At 43.9% G+C, this 20,731-nt stretch overlaps 1 protein-coding gene across 3 annotated transcripts in view; it reads right to left on the bottom strand.

Moving 5' to 3' along the window:
• plod2 (procollagen-lysine, 2-oxoglutarate 5-dioxygenase 2) overlaps positions 1-20,505 on the bottom strand; it is a 38,956-nt gene extending 18,451 nt beyond the window's left edge. For 2 of the 3 annotated variants that reach the window (XM_030099432.1, XM_030099433.1), the window contains exons 1-5: positions 20,353-20,505; positions 18,254-18,257; positions 12,011-12,141; positions 1,944-2,035; positions 738-874 (exon numbers count right to left, since the gene is read on the bottom strand). In XM_030099432.1, coding sequence (XP_029955292.1) covers positions 738-874; positions 1,944-2,035; positions 12,011-12,141; positions 18,254-18,257; positions 20,353-20,428 — 440 coding nt within the window. In that variant the 5' untranslated portion in view covers positions 20,429-20,505. Of the gene's footprint in view, positions 1-737; positions 875-1,943; positions 2,036-12,010; positions 12,515-18,253; positions 18,258-20,352 lie in introns of those variants that run through there. The other variant, XM_030099435.1, reaches the window with a different exon arrangement.
• Between the last annotated feature and the right edge of the window lie 226 nt (positions 20,506-20,731).

The following is a 20,731-nucleotide window of genomic DNA, read 5'->3' as shown; positions in this document are numbered from 1 at the left end:
ACACAATCATTTCCTCTGAAGGGAGAAAAAATGACATTCCAATTACCTGTTTGAGGGGTGTGTCTGCTTTACATAGTAATTATGGCTACATTATTCATATGACATGCTACAGTACGTATCATCATCTTCAGTTCTATTTAGGGGAATATGGCTCTCAAAGCTCTTATTATTCTCAACCACTCACATTACCCCTTTGAAAGTTTCCATTGGGCTTGAAAACTCATAATTCATCCACCTGCATGTGAGAATTACGCCACTCGTATATTTGGCGACGCTCTGTAATAATGCCTTTGCATGAATGAGCAGCGGGTGTTTTAGCTCGACATAAATATGCACAAACACCTCTCACTCAGGAGATATGGCTTTCGAAGCAATTATTACAGTGCGCCATTGTGAAAATTAGTCAGAATTTCTAATTTAAGGCTTTGTGTCGCAATCAAAGGTGTTTTTGCATCCCTGTCTTGATACGGAAATGAAAGCTGGATCCGATCAAAGTTCAATCAAAGCGATGTTGAGGAGGAAGCGAAAAGTAACAAACAATGCCAGAAAAAACAAGATTTCCACTTATAGCTAAATAAATGAATACATGATCAGTTTTGTTTCTTTATGTAACTTGACGTCTCTTGGGAATTCTCACTGATGGAAGGGATTCATTCATTTGGTATTATGGACTTTTTTTTTTTTTTTTGGAGAAAAATAGTGAGAAAACCAAAAGGTATGATAGAAATACCACGTACCTATCCACAGTGAGAATAACGAGATCCTCCTGGTCAGCCAGCGCCTCCATGGCCTCCTTCAGTAGTCTGACTTTTTGGCCTCCGCCAATGGAGCGTCCCACATCTCCACCTTTCCACGCCTCTCCCATCCCCAACACCTGAGGCAGAACCACATGTCGGAGAAATCGTTGAGCCCACAAGTCACCAGCACCGCTCCAGTATCCATCCTCACAAGTCCTTCATTCATTTCTCATGCAAACCTTTGAGGCTCCTGCCAGAGGAGGAAATATAATCTGTCTTTGAATGAGGCAGAATTTCCTTGAAGAAGGCACAGTGAGATGGTTCAGTCCACTGATGTCGGCAAAATCTGAGCTGAAGTGGTTTGAAAATACCGTTTTGTCATCAAGAGGCTTTTTTTTTTTTTTTTTTAAATAATCTCCTCTGTACAAATACTGTCCATCAAATTTTCACACCATCTCACGATTTGGAAATGCACCTGTGAATGAAAGTAAGTCCCATCTGCAGGGAAAGATGTAAGCAATAATGCGAGCCCCGGAATTGAAGGAAGGCTGAAAGTCATAATCCACATGGGCCGAGTTACCTGCGGCTCTGCGGCAACGCTTCAGCGCCACTCAAACTGCAGATTGCATTTTTTTCTTTGTTTACTCCAATCAAGTTTTAGAGATATCTGAAAACACATTCAGTGTGGAGTAAGAATACACACACACACACACACACACAGAGGAACAGCCGTTTGGCAACAGTAAGTATGCTTGACAGGAGTTAAACACAAGAATCTTCTTGAAGAAGCGACGAAAAAAGAAAGTGGTTTTCCGATGTCTGTGTTGAGAATACAGAACACCAAATCCTGCTGCAAGATTACACAGAAGAGCACCGGAGTGCACACACACACACACACACACACACACACACACCAACACACACGTGGGCTGGGAATAAACTGAGCTTGGAAAAAAGAAAGTACCACTTGGTTGAACCACAGAGGGGATTTCTGGGCCGGCACAGAGGAGTATCCCTCTAAGATGGATGTTTTTGCAGCTTGCTGCACTTCATTGTTTCCTTTAACAGGCCTCATCAATCCTGGGAGGTGTGTGTGTGCGAGTGTGTGTCTGTTTAAAGCATTCCGCTGCCGTGTGTATGTGTGTGCAATCTCATCAGCTGAAATGAACTGCAGGTTTTTAGATTCGCAGCGCGGGAGGATCTTACCTTCACAGTGTAGTTGAAATAGTCGGCAGACTGCATGAAGCGCAGGAAGCCATCTGTTTTCTCGGTCGCCACGGTCAGGACGAGCAGTTTCTCTGGAAAAGCATAAAAAGGGTTTGAATTTTTCCCCAACTTAAGTCATTGTATATTTTTTTGTCCACCTAATTACAGGGATGTGGGGGTATACCCTTACACGTGAAAACTAAGACGTTCTAAGGTGCAAAAAATGTTGGCTTCGTTCGAAGGATATCCACAGAAATGAGAATGTTTTTCTAAGCTTAAATATAAGTTTTCAGATTCTCCTTTTCGACGAACCATGTTGTAAACCTCAAACCTACGCAAACACGCCGGGAACTGTCTGGGTTAGCAGGCCAAAGCCTCGTCTGAAATTAGGATCCTCTGCTGTAGGTTTCGTTCGATGCGAAAGCAGAAGCGAAATCTCAAAGACGGCCTCGATCTTTTCTTACTTTGCGGTACAGACGAGCTGCCGCAAACCTCCAGGACATTTCCAGTGACCATGAGCGCTGAAATGTGAGGTTTGAGGAAGGGTTAACCAAATACGAATTTACACCGGAGCCTCGCATAAAACTAGAAAGAGGAAGTTTAAAATTGCTAAGATAGTTTTCACTTGTTTTGTTGTGTCTCTGTGAAACCCGCTGCTGGTGGCTTTAATTAGAGCCGTTCCGTTTGGAGTGGAGGAAGGAAGCCTGCTGCTTATCCGGTTCTTATCCGTCAGACGCTGCGTGAAGGACGAGCGCCAATTCATCCCTCGTCGCTGTTTTAACCTGTGTTAAGTGTTGCTCTGTGCTGCTTATGCAGAAAAGCTAACAAAAAGTTGACACTTTTAATGTGGTTTTATTGGACTACTTTTAACACCGAGCCTGCTTTTCATGTACTGAGAGCCAATCTGCTCTCCGTTTAATACGCCGCGATGTGTGTTTCACTGAAACCTTGTAAATTATTTATTGCACATTGGCAGGGAGCTGATAGAGCGCACATCGGAGTTGCATAAAGGCTTTGAGAAGACCCTATTCAAAAAAATGCACCCTCGCCTGTAACAAAGCCAAAGGGCCAGCTTTATTTTAGGGCATCGGCTATTTGCAATTAGCTGGACTTTTATTGATCGTCTCAATATCCATATAAAGAGTCACACCAGTTTAAAAGAAGAATACATCACATTTCCATGTGGTATAACCCTCCCCCAGGCCGGTAAGCCAAATAAAACCAATAATGGCTGCCGGGGGAGGAAAACAGCTTGGCTGGAAAAGTAAAGACCACTTGAATCAGAATTCATACGGCATCCCAGAAAGTTTATGACTGGACATAAGCGCAATGGTTTGTCTGGCTTGCGATGTACTTTTCGTCCTATTTCAGGCCGGATCGAGTGAACTGAACAAAGCCCGAGGATATACCGAAGCCGGCGCACGACTCCAAAGCAGCATCAGTCAGCAGTTACAAGCAGCCACCTGGAAACACTCCTCCATCTCTTTCCTGTCAGAGCGACTTACCCATTCTGTCATCTTTGTCTAGCCTGTGGCCCTGTCATCGCTCTAATAGCCTTTCCAGCACACGTCTGACACTAAACTTCTGCTACAGGTTGGAAATAGTTCCCGTCTGGCTTTGAACACTATTAGATGATGGGGGGGAATAAAAACCAGGCGGATTCAGATGAATTAAAGTTTCACATTTAAAAACTTCACAGAGGGGAGGACACTTCTTTCCACAGGTGCCCTCTGGACCGGTTTCTTGGCTCACAGGCAGAATGTTTCCCTCATCTGGCGAACACATTTTCCTCGCTGCTCTATAAAACAGGTGATTTTAACAGTTACAAGAGAGGTTTGCATGTTTGCTGTTGCCCTACATCAGAATTATTACGAAGGTAAAAGTTGAAATCGAGGGCGTGCGAAACCAAAGCTTCAGGAAAAACGATGATGGTTTAATGGCACTGATGTGGGGATAGAGCTGCACACATTTAGCAAGTCCCTCCTGAAAACCCAGTTATGAAGTCTTGCGTGAAGGAAATGAAAAGATAAATGGTGAGAAATAGTTTCCCCACAGGTGGAGGGGTTTTCTGAAGCCGTTTGCTCAGCATGACTACCTTCTGCTGCAGGTGCTGTTCGTCAAGCTTTGAAAACTTCGACGGAGATTTTCAGAACACATGTTTATCTTTTCGTTTTTGCATCGTAGTCCATTCATTTTTCTGTTGGCGGAGCGTGTGAATCTGCTGAGGGAGGCTGCAGTGAGCTCCGAACGTCACGTCGGGAAGAAATACGATGACAACGAACAACATTTAACCTTTGTGCTGACCTTTTGGGAGGAAACACTTTACGCTCGTCATAAACAGCACGCCACATGAGTGAGTCCGAACGAGCTCACTCCCAGCTAAGTACAGCCTGGGGATGCAAACCACATTTGATTTTAAAGAGACACTTAACAGGTTTCTTTCCGACGTCACAAGTAATACGCGAGAGCGATGTTGCTGGGTTTGTTTAGTTTATTTTTTTCCATATACGATTCCTCCAGATTTACAGTTGCTTCAAATGAACTACAACTGGAAACGTTGGTTGGATATCCTGATTATGCCTCCAAATACAACACACTGTACCGAGGGAAGACTTATGATCTGCCATTTCGATGCCAAGCCCAAAGCTATTCATCTCCTCTTTGTGCCATGTTAAAGTACCAGTTTGTGATGCTCATGCAGCTAAATGTGCTTCAGAATATGGAGATGGGTGACTCTGCTCACAGAGGGATACTCTGCACCCACTTATTATTGAAATATATAGCATTTACTATGAATTCCATATGAAGTGAACAACCTGCAATTACTTTTGTCAGGGAGATTTCGAGATGCTACCAGAAAAGACATGCATATTACATATTTTTCCGGTCTTGAGCCGGGCCAAATAATTATAAGGCAGTCATGTGAGTTTTCCTCGATAGACAGTCCCGTCCCGCAAAACCCTTCCAGTTAGATTCAAGCCTGAAGCTGCCTGCAAGGCACAGCGACGTAAAGAACAGCTGACGAGTAGCGACTGGCCGCACGCTAGAAGAAGAGTCATTAGCAGGGATTAGCATCTTGCCTCACAGCTCTACGGTTGCTGGTTCAATCCTACACTGCAATCAGTGGGTTTGCATGTTCTCCCAATGTAAGATTCTCCAGATATTTGCTCCAACAGTCCAAATTCATGTTAGAATGCACCATAAATTGACTGCAACTCAGCATATCTGTATTTCTTGAATAAGTCAGTGACTTATCTAATCTATATGAAACTATTAACTTTATTTCCAATAACTTACAGCTGATTAATCATACATCAACATTTCTTCTGTGTTGCATTCTTACTTTTGTTGTCTTATGTCTGTGCTCGATGGTATATTGGGTGAAAATAAGCTCCCTCGAGCGAGCTAAGGTGTTAATAGAAGACACACTGTTTCAATTATTGTTGGAAGAAGAAGAAAAACTTTTTAACGGCAAGTTTACCTTTGATTAAAAACTTTAAATGGAAGCGTGAGACAGCGCTCTCAAAGGGAGGTTTTATACAGCTGTGATTTTGGAGGATGAGTGTCTGGCGAGGGTAAACACACCAGCTTCCCTTGTCATTGCTGTACGAACAGCCCACAGGCGGAGAGGAATGCAGCCCGTACAGCGCCGCTGAAACTCCTCCAAGACAAGGCATTGACGCCAAGCGGTCTTCCTTTGCACTCTTTCCCTGTACCACATGGGGCTCGGCCGTCTAGGTAAACTTTCACACTCCGGTGAGCAAATGTTCTGACTCATAGGCAGGGGCTAAGCTTAAGTAAGCATTTCTTGCAGAAAGGAAAGAAGTATCATGGGAAAATGCCCCGGCCTTGAGCATAAGGATAACAGAATACTCTCCGAGACAATCCTGGCCGGTGAACAAAAAAACCCCTATTCTATTCTAGTCATCTGAGTAAATAAAGCCTTTTTGCCCTGAAGCCACACCAAAACTGGAGACTGAGAAAAGTGCAGGTAATTTAGTTAATAATCTGCAATACTAAGACTCGACTTGACTTTACTTTTAACAAGGAGTGAAGAACTGAACGATGGAAAGAACTTTTTTTTAATATCCCCATTAATTCCCATATTAACATTCATTTAATGAATATATACTGTAATTCATTTGGCCATTTAAGCTCAACAGTAACCGTGAAAATGCTGCAAACTTCCTCTGATAACTTCAAATTAAAGTCCTTCATTTCAGCCTCAAAACAAACACACCATTCCTATTATTGAGATGATTGACAGATGAAACACCTGAAAAGAGCTGAAAAGCTTTGGGTTCTTTCCTGTCATCAGAAATAAAGAAAGGAAACAACAATTTAGGGGTAAATATGGGTTAGAGACTGAGTTTAATAGACTATAGGCATTCACTTTTCATGGAAGTGATGATAGTGCCAAAACAATAATTTAATAGTTCCTACTCTTCCTTGTTTACTCAAATTCAGGAAAAAAAAAAACCTTTAAATCCTGATGGGAGTTGTCTTTAAACTGTAATAATGCAGAAAGGTTCAGAGCCAAATTACAGCAAGAGAAATTTCAATGAGAAACCCACATTCTTCAGCTGAGCAATGCAGGGGTGGCTGAAACAGGTTTCCTGCCAAGTTTCCGTGGTCTTAACAAGACATGCTGGGTTAAAAAAAAAAGGCGAGTTTGGCACCAAAAAGGTAACAGCACTACTGGAGTCGTGGTAAATGGTAAAAATTCAGGAGAGAGAACTGGGAATGCAAACTGTTCACTAGTCTAATTATCAACTTAGCAAAGAGGGGGGGGAGAGGGGTCGGGAAGACACTCGGGAGCTTATCTCCGTCTCCCACCACCTGCAGGACATTCCTCAGAGTCGGCCAGGTCCAGTTTTCGTAGGGTAAACACAAAAAGGCGTGCAGGTCACTCCTCAGTGCTGTGGAGGTTTATACAACTGCCACTACTCACACTTCACTGCTTCAATACTTGCATTAATTGTTTCCTCTATAAATGGTAATAATTGCATTCAAGCAGCGCCGCAGTGAGGATGTGTGGTAACAAATGGGAAGAGGAAAGTCATTATTTCACCATCAGAAATAACATGTGGTCACTTAATCCGGTCACATTATTAAAATGTAGGGATTATGGTACACATTTTCAGACATTCTCTCATGGAAGGACTTGGCTGAGTTAAAGACATGGAAACAAGAAGAGGTCATAAAAGGAGAACTCAAACCAAGCTTATTTTCTCATTTCTTGACTGCTGGGAAATGAAGTGGGGATTGTTGGGGCTTCTGAGGTCAACGAAATGATTCCAAACAGTCCCTTCACCAAAGATGCTGCTGGGAGAAAGGGCTCTCTGATGCTGGATGGCCAACCAAAAAAATCCATATTCAGACTGTATATATAACTATTATGTATGTAAGAATAAATGCACGCAAAAAATGGATTCATTTCCATTTTTAGATGTGTCTGTTTTCCTGTTTATGCATCTCTGTCGTCTCTTCATCTCTCGGCTTTCAACTAAACGTAGAAACACACCGCCCAACCATCAGTCGCTTTCTAAAGCTTTTCCAGCTTTAGAAAGCGTCTGAATTTTAATGTGACCACACGTCTCCATGAAATCCGAAAGCCCGAAGCCCCGAGACATACAGACGTCCTTTCTTACCTAAAGTACCAAATACCTTTGGAGCTACCTAGGCGACATCTCCATGTGTTAGCGATTAGCCTCACAAAATGAATTTAAAAGGGCGATTACACAAGGGACCAAGAAAAACCCAACTGCTCACAGACTCAGACCTTCGCCGTTGCTAAAATAAGCTTGCGATGTTTCAGGGTCACGTTAATTGATAAAACACACCGTTTCCATAATGCAGCCGTGTACGGCACCCACACAGAACGGCTGTGTTTCCAATTACACGTGTAAAGCCACAGGCGCTCCGGCCTGAGGATGTGGCCTGATGTCACCGGCCGGGAGACGAGTCCTCGTCGCTGTGAATGAAGAATAAAGCTCATTTAGCTCAGCCCACTGAGGACGGCCGGAATATAGAAAGCAATGATGTCCCATTTAGCTTTTAGAATCAGGACGCTCATTTCGCCACAGTCTAAAGTCACTTTGTAGCTTTAAATCTTTCATTGCTGAGAGAAATAGTCTTAAAATGGGAGATTTGGAATGTCTGATAGTTTTCATGCAGGACTGGCCGATACTTTTTCCTAATACTATCTACAACTGGGACATCAGCCTGGCATCTCAATAAACGGCCACATGCTGTTAAGCTTGAAACGACTCGTGTTTTTCTACCTGAAGAGTGAAGCGCTTTGAGCTTCTCCCAGAGGCATCTGCATGTTCCGCTCAGTTAAAAATGCTGTGATCAATATAAACAGAACAAACACTGTATTTGTGGATTCTTGCTTTCTTAACTGCTTTGTTGATCAGCTACATAAACAGTAATGGACATACAAAGTGTCAGTTGTTAAGTTTTGACTGTGATGATCTTCTTTCCTGTCGGTGTTTCTCTTTCCGAGTCCTAATGTCTTCAGTGTGTTTACATATTCTAATTACCGGTTAAGGGCAGATTTATAAGTTTTGACGCTTTCGAAAAGCACAATCTGTTCAGCTGTGTCAACACAACATCCAGCCAAAATAGATCCCGGAACACATCACCAGCTGCTCAAATCCCATGTTCAGGCAGACACCATTTCAGTTCATTAGGTGAAATAATGGAAAACTTGTCCCTGCAAAGAATTCCCGGACAGCATGACTGAAATGTCATCTGCTTTTGGTACTCGTCAAGGAACTCAGTATCCTGCTTCACAACTGGGAAAGAAAAAAACAAAACACCTGAGGAACAGTGATCAGAGAGTGTAAAATAAAAGTTGGAAAGTAAACAACACAACACATACTGGCTGGAAAAGAAGCAAAGAACCAGCGTGGAGTGATACGGTGACAACACTCTGAGGCATGATTGCAGCCTTGGCCTGCCAAGAGGGTTTGTTAGTTTGTTAGACTGAAATTACAGGCAGTGGAGAGCGCTATTATACAGCTTCGTCCTGGGCAACCGTAGGTGGGGTTTCCTTCTCCTCTCCATAAAACTGTTTGTTGACACGTCAGTGATGTCTGGGAAAGGCCTGATCTGGAAACGCCTGTGCGTGGGGCGGCGAATCGGCCCTCCAGATCCACAGCCTTAACTGACAAACTCTTCATGTAGCTGTAAATCAAAGTTATTTCGATGCAAATCTTTTCAGCGCATGTCAGATCGCATGAAATAAAGGAATGCCTGCGCTCTCACAACACCAGAGCTCTGTGAGGAGTTCACACAGCCGGTCAGTGAGTGAGTGAAAGGGCTCCTTTCAGACGGCCGGCCGGACGGACAGTGGGGGTCTGCGCCGCCCAATTTTCGTAACTTTCCAAACTTGACGAGTCAACAGCCGTCCCGTTCACAGGCACCGGCCAGGTGCGCCGTGGTGGGAAACAGGCAGAGCGCTGCATTCCTGCCTCCGGCTGATTCGCGCCGCTCGCATCTCGGCCACAACCGCTGCAATTGTGCTTTCAGAGAAGAGTTGGGGGAGAGGTGTCAGAATATGAAGGGAGTCTGAGGAACTTAACACTCTACTTCTTCTACACGCTAAAGCAGAAAAACGTAGTTCTTTTTTACTGAAAGTTTGACTTTTTTTTTGTCTCTTTTGGACAAAAACACTCGAAGTAAGTTGTATCACATTAACTTTTTTCATATTCTGCTCTTTTTGTTCCACTTGACCTGCAGGATGATGATTTTTCATCTCATTCCAGAGAAACACATCTGGGACGTTGTCCAGTCGGCAAATCCCCCATGATGGTCCTAACAATCGCTTATTTTCTCCAGAAAAAGTCTCCCTCCTACTTTCTCTGGAAGTGATGATGAGTATTGTGTCAGTGAGAGGGTGTTGCAGAGAACCCGCTCATCAGGCTCCCTCCTATCACTGCTATCAACTCGCATTGAGGGTGTAATTGTGACGGTCTGCTATTACAACACCAGACCCGGGATTGACTCCGAGCTGCAGGACAGGAATGTTTCATTCTTAATATTTGTTTACTGAAAGTAAATGGTGCTTATAACTCGATTAGAGTTGGAATAAAAGCAGAAGAGCTTCTGCAGTACATAATAAACTTCGGCCTGTTGTGTGTAATTGCCTCGTGGCATGTGCGTGACACTTTGGGTTTGTCTGGTTGGCCTGTGCTTCAAAAAACTTGTAAAGTGTAATATGGTCGACTCCTCGTGGAGCTGTACTGCAGAGACAATTACCGGTTTCTTATTTACTGCATTGAGGAAGACTTTATAGGTATATTTCACAGACCAAACGAGTCATCAACATTTAAAACTTTTTTCTTAAGCTATAGTGTGGCACCTTGTTAAAATGTACCATCGCACTTTCACTCTATAAAACCTCATTAAATCCTGATGTATAGCTGGGTAAAATAAGGACAGCTCGAATAAACAATACAATCTGTAACATAATCACAAGGCCTGAATTAAATTCTAACGTCATGGGACTTTCTACCCGGGATGCATTTTAAACAATATCAATTCAAATTGTATCGTAGCTTCCTGGTGATGTTTTAATTCCAAGGTGCCAAAAGGTCTTCACAAGCAAACATTATAAACCCTGTTCAACTAGATGTGGCTACTGTGTGGAAGACACCCACTGAGTCTGGACCCAATGGCTAAACAAAGTCTGCAGAGAGTGAAGACAGCTGCCATGGACGCTTGTGTCTTCCCCCAGCACTGCAGACCTACAGAAAACCGTCCAACTGCATTTAAAAAGAAAAGCCTCAGTATTCACGGCACCGGCTGCGGCACTGAGGAGAAAAAAAACAACAACAACACATGTATCTACTTATTCTGCTGTTGGCACATTTTACAAGGTGCTCTAAGCCTGTGGAAAGACTTGCGCGATGATTTTCGGGTAATTTGGAGCAATTTAACGTCAGCAACATGTTAATAGGAGACGCATTCTCAAAGTAGTCCATAAAACTGCAGCGCATAGGGTTTGCTTTAGGGAGCCAAACCTATGCATGTTTAGCGGGTTATATGTTGTCTCAACCGCAAAGCGGGCTGCGCTTGGCTGAAATTTGTGAACCTTTAATTATGACAGCTTTACAAGTGCTCTCAATCACATAATGGCGTGCTTTAGAATCAGATGCGTCACTGATGGATGTCTTGTGCTTCGTGCTCTTTTCAAGGTTTGATTCTCAATGTCATATCTTCAGTCTTTTAAAGGTTGAGATCCTGAGTGTGCAAAGAATTCACAAATGCTTCAGCAGTTCAGTGAATTCTCTCCTGTTAGTCGTGTCCAGCGGCGATGGCGACCGTGAGGGCTTAACCTCTATTGGGGACAACCTTGTTCGAAGACAGTAAAGGGGTGACATGAGGGATCTAACTACCAACCCCTGCTGCTGGTGTTTGATATTGTTTTATATGAACTATTTGATTCCTGCAAAATGTGACTGAATTAATTAGTTCAACACAGATCAATACAAATATTTGAAGCATATTAAATCACACAGAAAGCTACTTTCAAATACTTTGTTAGCCTGATCCATACAGTTCTAGTTTATAGATACTCAACGGAGGGGGGTATACACCCTGATCCCCTGTGCTTGCCGTCTATAGATCCTCACTGACTCTCGTTTAATGACTTCATGGTTGTAAAATAAGTGAGAGTGAGTGAAAGGCGGACTCGCCTCCACATGGAGAGCTCCTGAAACTTTACAGCCTGGCATCCAGTCTGCTGCTACCGCGCAGCCAAACAACATCAAAAACAAAAACAGGATTGTGAGAAACCGCAGACAGTTTTTCCCTCGTGCCAGTCGGCGCTCTGTTATTTCACGCTCCGACGTTCGTCGCGCGCTTGACGCAGGAGCCGCGGGGCGCGCAACCTGCGCCTCACGCGCAGTACATAACGACGCGTAAATTGCGCCTCCGGAACGCGTCGTTTCTCACCGGGATTGACAGCTGGCGGGGATGCGTCTCGACGTCAAACGACATAACAGTGATACTGGAGCGGATGTGAGTTTGTTCAGACTACAGGAGAAAGTTTCTCTTACCTTTGGGGAGGAGCGCAGGAGCCGGAGGGGCTTCAGCAGAGAAGACGGAGTCTGCGAACTTGATCCAGCATGAAAGCAACACCAAAGAAAACTTGAAATACTCCATCGCTGTTAAAACAAAGTGTTCCCAGATGTATGAGCCAGGTGACCGGCGGCGGCGGTCGGATCAGCCCCGGACGCCGGGTCACTGGGCCTGCGGGCTCTCGCGATAATAAAATAATAACGGGGAGAAATAGCGTTACTGTTCAGTGGCCGAGATGTGCCACTGCTTGAACAACAAAAAAAAACTCCTGTTGCCTCAGAGAGGAGCTGTATGTGTCGGGTAATGGGGTGAAAGGAGAGATTGACAGGCGGGGTTCCTTAATTGCAGTCGGGGTTTTGTGCGTTAATCCCGTGGAGAGAGGCAGGAGAGGGAGGATAACGGGATGTTCACCCCCGACACAGGGACGTCCTGAGCGAAAGTGTGAGCAGGCACAGCTGTATTTGAACCCCCCACCCTGTGTGAAGCCCTCCTCTCGTCCCCTCCCCCTGGACACCCTGCCTCCCTCCTGCTACCCGGGGGAAATCAAATAAAACTGCACAAGCACACAAGAAAAAGTACAGTATGGCTCTGTTTTTAAGGGTTTATCTCCTTTTTGTTCTTTATTTTCCTTTTTATCTCCATCCCACACATACACGTCGCTTGTTCCTGTTTAAATTTCACCAAATGGGATTATAAAGTGTAAAAATGCCTCCCTGCCACAGAGCGAAATGCTCTCTAGAAATATCCTGAATTGAATTGATCAACAGGAGTTTGTGCTTACTGAACAGAGAGCAGAATGACCCTTTTCTTACTGAATGTGATTTGTTTATATGTGTGTGCACCTGGCGACTGAATTATTATAGAATTATTTGTGAGAATTACTTGGAAAAAGTCTGGTGTGTGTGTGTGTGTGCGAGAGAGAAAATTCAGAAAGAGAAACCTGCATAAAATTAAGATAAGGCAAACATCTGGCCCGTGGGCCAAAACCAACCCATAATATGGCTTGTGGAATGGCTCTGATAATTGAATGAATTAAAAAAAGGCTTACTTTGTCTGCTGGAAATCAAACTGTACTTTAAAAGTATGAATGCAACACTGAGACGGAGAACTGAAAACCAAATTACAACATTGTTCAGTAATGCAGCAGTAAAAGCGCACTGCTTAAACCCCAGTGCTAATGAAACAGTCGTCATATAACCAGGAAAACATTCGTGAAAACATGCATGTTAAAGGCATGCAGGTGTTTTTGTCTAAGAAATATTTAAAGAATTCATAACAGATTTAATAGAAACTTCATTAAACGTGTGTTTGGAGGTTATGTTGTTGTCACAGGGTTGGTCTAATAGGGATGTAGTTAGGCTGACACTCCTGTCATTGACTCATTACTTGCGCTCCAAAAATGTTTCAGTAATTTATTAATATTATTTAAAAAGGGGGCGAAACCACAGAAGAACACTGATGAATCATTTTGCTCAGTGTTCATCTATGCATTTTTAATTGAAGGTTGACTGTCAGGACACATTGTGATAGAAACGTGCAAAAGGATGCAGCTTTGAAAAGATTGTCAAGCAAAGCAGACCCAGAAGCTTGGATGCGGCCAGGAGAGGACTGATGCTGGAGCCAGTATTCAGGAGACACCACACAAAGATCCAGCAGGCAAAGAGCAACAAGAGTTTCACTAATTCAGTCAACCTGAGTCAACATTAAAAGCAGTTTCAGCACGTTGCAGAAAGTTGATTTGTTCCACTGCTTGAAGGTTCAAAGTTTTTCCCACATGAAACAAAAGTTAGTATTTTATTTGGAAATCAAAGTCCAATAGTATGGATGAAGACCGAAGTTGCGTGAGGTAATGTTTGGAGTATTTATAGGCCGTCATAATTGGTGGCGCTGTGTCCTCTGCTAAATCCAAAGTCAACACAGCATTCATCAGGAATTATTGAAGTTTTTTTCTCTCATATCTGCTGAAAATCTTTACGTAGAGGTTGATTTGCTTCTCCAGTAGGTCTTGGCATATGTAGCAGCAAAATTACAAAATGGACTTGACTGCAAAAATTCTGTTTGATTGCTTGTGAAAACCTTTTACGATATCACATCTCATGAAGGGAATAATTACTGATAAAATGTTATGGACGTTTTGGTGGCTCAGCCACAACCAGGAGATTTACCTGCCATCTCAGGAAGAATCTGAAAATGGCTCTGCAGCAGTCATCTCCCTCTCATCTGACTGACAGTTCTGCCAGCAACATGGGAGATGCCTCCAAACGATCGACACGCCGAGCTTGTTGGATCAATTCCAGACAGACCTGATGCTGCCGTTGCTGCCAAAATAGTTTCACTCAATTAATAAATGAAGAGTCTGAATATTTCTGTACAGTCTTACATTTTTAATGACTCTCAAAGCAATCCAACAACTTGTGTTTGCTTTGTCATGTCGAGGTCTTCTGCCTTGAAGATTTATGAGGGGAAAACATGACCTGAATCAGTTCTCAGAGCGGGATGAAACATGGAATACGGATCATTCGAAATGGCCAGAAAACTTTCCTGAACACACAGGCAGGTTTCTGGAGCTACAGATGTTGGAGCCGCATGCTGCTTCTTTTGTGCAGCGCGCGCTGAAGAGAAAAGCAGAGGCTCGCAACATGAAATCCAGCCTCTATTTACCATCACTTTGTATCAGCGTCTTGCTGCTGCCCTTGAAACCCGTGCTTTGTCTCATTTGCGTCTCGTATTCTTTATTAAGAGTAGCAGTAGCAGACTATCCCCCCCCGGCTGTAAACCCTTCCTGGCAAACGCTCTCCACGGCAGTTATGACGACTGCCAGCAGATTGTTTTGCTAAATGACGTCGTTGGGTTTAGTCTATTCAAGATGGCTTTTGGAAAGGTCCAACTTTTTTTGTTCGTTAAATGATTTCCTCCAACAGGGCCCTGATAAACCGCGGGAGGAATGTGGAGCCTGCCAAAAATCTTAATGCAGGATTCTTAAGTTGGACCTCAGCCTTTCTTTTTCGCTGTAATATATCATTCAACCGAGAGTGAAATGAGCATTGGGCAGGCGAGCGTATGGAAATCAGTGAGTCATGAGAAAATTACCACTCTGTTGTCTGTCTCTCATATAGAGAGACTTTGAGCCAGAAAAGGTAATCCTCTGAAACTCCGATCAAGTTGAAAAGCTGACTGACCTTTGGCTGCAGTATTTACCTCAGAAGTTCCTATTTCATCTGCATTCAAAAGAAGCTTTAAATAATGAAAGATTTTACAGCTCTGTGACAAATATCTAACAGGGATCCGAGCTCTGTGGGTTTGTGAAGGGAGCTGCTCCAGCTGGAATCCAGCGAGTGTTTGTGGAACAGAACCCGGCGTTGTATCTTGGCAGCGTTGCACAGATAATGCACACGGCCTTGTTCAGTTCAGTGGCTCAAATCAGAACACCCACAAAATATCTGGAAAAAGTCAATGAAGTATTCCCTGGATTGGATTTCACCCCAACAGATCAGAGCTCTGTGTGAGAATCTACTGACTTTGTAAGTCGGTGCTATAGCTGGAATAGTACTTCTAAAGAGTGTCGGAAGATGCACTGATGACTAGTTTAAACCTGTGACGCATGGGTTGGAAAATTGCATCTATTAACACACAAATTGGCGGATACGGTGTGCAGAAGGTGGGCGACGGCGGCAGCGAGTCGGGTGAGGACAGCGGAGAAAGCCGGGAGCTCATCGGGACAACACGGCACACCTGCGCACAATTATCCCCCGCGCTTTATCTGCCTGGGTATCGGTGTAGGCCGGCGCTGGATGCCAGCACGCTTAGATATACAGCTGTTTATCAACCTTAAAAGGGAGTGGGGACTGCTGAAAGCCTCCCTAATGCACAGGTGGCGTGTTCCGATGTCTGCTTTTTAATTTTAGCCCCATTCGCTGCCAAACATAGCGCGCAAAAACCTCAAACCTCCGCTGTCCTCACAGGAGCAGGAGACTAAACAGTGTTGCAGCTTCCTGACGTCTGCGGAGCGTCCTCTATTTCTGGGAGTGTTTTGGAGACGGTGAGTTTACAGGCACTGTTTAAATTTAATCAAGCTGCAAAGAAGAACCAGACGATTCATTAGGGAGGAAGACTCTGAAGAGATGCTCAGTATTGAAGACAACAGGCCTCAGAGGAGAAAGAAGTCAATGAGGAAAGTCTCACATGGGAAAGTAAAGCCGAAATGTCTCCCGCATCCATTTACTGAATTTTTCCTTTTTTCATGCGTGTCGTCCGTAATTGCCAGTTAAAAAAAAAAAAAAAGTGTTTCCTGATTCTTTTCTATTAACATTGCACTACTTTAAGCAACACTCTGTTCTATTTTGGAGGGACAGTCTTTCAGTGGGAAGATTGGAGGCTTTTGGAATAGCACTGGTGAATCACATACCCCGAAAAAAAAAATCCCTCAAACCTTTCTTGAAAAAACCCACAACTGCACCACGATTGTAAAAGAAGGGTTTTTATTTTTATCCGAAAAGCTTTCATCACTGCCTGAAAGTGTAATTATGCTAGTCCAGATCAATGGGAAGAGGATCATCCATCTTCTTGAGTCAGCGCGCCATCCGGATCGCCCCGCCGTTACGTCAGCCCCGGTTCGGCTGTGGGCGCATTTCCAAGGCGTTGGGGCGTCCGTCGGTTTGGGGCGTGGTCCAGGGGTCGCCTGGCGAGGGCACACAACGAGGCTTCATTAGCGCCGTCTTTAATCTGGCAGCAAAGAGCTTTAACAAGCACAGCATGTATATTTTTAATGTCGGCCACACAAGAGGAGAGAGGTTAGATATGGCTTGATTCGCTTTGATCATGGGCGGTCCTTTTTTTTTTTTTTTTCCTGTTGTCTTAAAAAAAACTGTGAAGACTTAAGAGCAAATTAATTTTAGTGCAGAGTGGAAAATGTCAGGAATTTTCAAATCGGACTGACTTCCAGTAAATTTGCGTTTTCTACGAGATAGAAAATGGGTCTTTTCAGCAACATTCTTCTGAAAATTACACATAATGAGCCCTTTTGTCGACCTTTCGTTTCAGTGTCATCATTAGGTGGCCATGAAAAACCACAGGGCCTCGCAAAACCTTCCAGAAGTCAGCAGTAGGCTGAGGAAAAGACGATGGGTTAACCTGTTCTCCATACTGCCACCTCACAGCTTTAGAATACACCGCTAATTTACCTTTCCAAATGCAGCTTTAAGAAACCCTAATTGCTGCCTATAGGCTCATTTCACAAACAACAATTACTGCAGTTTATCTGACATGTGACATCTTTATGTGTCCCTGCGGTCGTGACGTTAAGTGTGTGGCAAGACGCAAAAATCTCGCGACTTCGACAGTGTGAACTATGATTTGAGTCTCGTTCGCCACATGTGTTGTCAAGACCATGAACTGAAAGAGTTGAAAACAAAAAAAACTTTGGGTTTTGTCACATTCCCAATAATTAAAGCATAACCCCAATTCTAGAAAGGGATTAACCACTTAATGTTCTACTCATGCTTAAAATAGAATACAGACAAGTTAGAAAGTGTATTTTTTATGTAAGATTTTAGTTTCAATGTTAATGTTACTAATATGACAAACTTTTGAAATTCTTTACCAGTCAGCCAGGCTCCCTCATAACAGTTAGCCCCATGTTTCCCTGGCAGAACACTTCGCTCCCAGACTCCTGCTCACTCAAGGTTCCTCGGTTTTCTAAAAGTAGAACGGGAGGCAGAGCCTTCAGCTATCAGGCTCCTGTCGTGTGGAACCAGCTCCCCGTTTCAGTTAGGGAGGCCGACACAGTCTCGGCTTTTAATGTCCTTTTTAATGGCTGAAGACTTTTCTGTTTAGTAAGGCTTACAGTCAGAGCTGCTTCAGGCCATCCTGCGCTGTTTTATGAAGCTGCCGCAGGTTAAGATTGCTTGAAGGTTTGCACAAAGCTTCTTTCCTCTCTCACTCGCCATGTTTCACCATCACATGTTAGAAACATTTCTCCTGTAGTCTCTTCTTCTCTCTCTGCCTGCAGGATCTCCTGCGTGGCTGCATCCGTCTGCAGCCAGTGGACGTCTGTCTGCTGTACTGAATGGAAAATCCTTATCCACCTGAACCAGGGTTAGAATCTCTACCTCGATCCAAACCAGGGTTTCAATCCCTCGCCTCAGTCTATCTGTCCTCTCCTTTTTTCTCCTTCCATCCCCTCACCATGACCAGGAGAGCAGGCAGCCGCCAGCTCTGAGCCTGGTTCTGCAGTGGTTTCTTCCTTTTAAAAGGGAGATTTTTTTTCTTTCTTTCTTTCCACTGTCGCTTTCGCTGATTCATGTGGAATTGTTAGCTTTCCCTTTGTAAAGGTGCCTTGAAACGACTGTGCTGTATTCGACGCTATACAAATACATTTGAATTGGAGGCATTTCACGCGGCAGCTGAAACCTTTCCAGCTTGGGTTAGAATTATTTCAAGTATCCTCTGTTCATTCGACCATTTTGTCACTTTTATTTTATTTGGGTGTTCATCAGAATACATTTTGTCTGTGGCCATGTGGGTTTTCCTTGGGAAATCTGGTTTCCTCCCAAAGTCAGAAAGTGCAGTGCAGGGTGGTGAAGGCTTCACAGTGCTAATTTCGACAGGTGCAACATGTGCAAAACCAAAATTGGTATTTTTGTTGACCGGTCAACTCCGATTGCACCCGGATGGGTGGGGCCGCAGACCAGGGGGAGATGTCGACAGATTCAGCTTCGCACATAGTGATAATTTCATGCCAAAACAGCCAGCTGGAACCTCGTCTGTTCTCTGCAGGCGGAGCGGACCGGTCTGGTGAGAATCTGTCTGACAGGCGCAGTGAGCGCACTTCACCAAAACCTCACATGCAGGTTTCCACAGTGTCAGTCACATTGAAGATACACAAAATCACTCATGGAACAAATACAGCGGGCACGAAGCGGGGCGAGGGCGGGGGGGGACAGGTTGTGTAGGGACCAAAGACCAAAGGGACCAAACTGTAAAACATAAAAACTGTGTACAACCTGTGACCCAATTTCAGAAATTAAACAGCTGGGAAGCATTTTAAGGTTAAGTGACAAACAGGGCAGGAGCATGGAAAAGTGGTAAGAAAGAGTCTTTCAGAGGTAAAGGGTTACAATCTTTAAAAAAAAAACTATGCAGAAGTTTTAAAAATTATGCAGAAGCCCTGGAAATCTTTCAGAAAAGTCATTATTTAAAAATTAAAAGAAATTGAGCCTTGGATAAATGTGTTCAACTTTTAATTGTGATTAAAAAAAAAACACCTCTTCCCAGGGACGCCTTAATATACCCATTAAACATCAATCACATCATCTGAGTGGCAAAAAACTTGCACTGAAGTGAAAATAAGCCAAATACTTGAAATGAAAATACACAAAATGAGCCTACTGACAGTGGGATTGATTTGAAAATACATAGAATGCATGACGTTGTTGTACCAACAAAATATGAAATAATTACTAAAACAGGAATCTATATAACTAAGAAAAATCTGAGACTTTGCTGGGTGAATACAACTGTAAAAGTAAATCTGCCACCCTGATTTACTACAGAAGCGCGCCTTCCACACACACACACTCACACGTGCGCGTGTGTGAGTAAATAGTGTTTTTCCAAGACAGCGTTTGGACAGATGTTGCTTCAGCCAGTTGTTTATCACAGTGAGCCCCAAACACAAATAGCCGGAATTCCAGTTACTGTACGCCGCTGGGATCCAACTGTTATCACCCCGGAAGATTAAGCTGCACTCTGAGTCCCAGCGGACTCTGAGCTCCAAATGCAGATTGAAAAGTCTATATTTCCTCCCGCACTTCAGTCAAAACCCATTTAGAGAGAGAGACTCTGCTCTTGGCAGCAGAATATGTTGTTCATGTGGAAATCAGTCCAGATCAGACAGAATACATTTTGAAATCTTTTAACGTCGTCCAACGTGTGTGCGATCCTTGAGTCAAAGCAGTTCATTTAGCATAAGGACAGCATCAGTTCGCAGCTCGTCAATCTGTCTGCAGAGTATTGTAATATCATACAGATTCAGAAACTGGGCAAAAGTAAGTTGTTTGTATTGTTTTCTGCGTGCCCCCTCCTCTCCAGACTTAAATCAGACTTTTGTTTTGCCAGTGAGAGTAATCACAATAACCGGCGTTGACGTGCGCCTGCGTGATTGGCCTGCTTCAGCCTGGCTCTGCGGCTACCGCTGCAGCTACAAACGCACACATCAGAGGCGGATCCCACACTTTATTGGATGCAAAAAGTCTGATGTGCGTTTAATTAGAAGGGAAGTCTATTTAATGATGCGTCGCACAGAGACGGCTATCCCACGTACTGTAAGAGCTGGAAAAGTCATCAGTGTTTTCTCCCGGTCTGGGGCACGTCGGCCAGCAAATCACCGCCGCGGCCATGTCTGTGACATCACCTCGGTGTGGTCGGTGTGTTTAATTCCTACCAAATGTGGAGCGTCTCTCGCTAGCGTATCGTATTACAGCGCAGTTCCAGCTCCGTCTTACAGCGCATCCCAGGAGAGGGTTGTTTCTCGAGAAGCACTGGGAGGATTTGGGAGAAACAATGTGTTTCTTCCCACAGCTGCTTCTGCCCTGGGTTTCAGTTTGGGGGGGGGGGGGGTGGAAACTAATTGAAATGTGGGGTCAAGCAGAGTTCAAAGGTGAGAGTTTAACATTTGGTTGTGACGGAGGTAACCGAGCACC

This window comes from Salarias fasciatus, chromosome 9 (genome assembly GCF_902148845.1).
Source record: "Salarias fasciatus chromosome 9, fSalaFa1.1, whole genome shotgun sequence".
NCBI lineage: Eukaryota > Metazoa > Chordata > Actinopteri > Blenniiformes > Blenniidae > Salarias > Salarias fasciatus.
The sequence above is the reverse complement of the archived record's forward strand: the minus strand, read 5'-3'. Positions and strand labels throughout refer to the sequence as shown.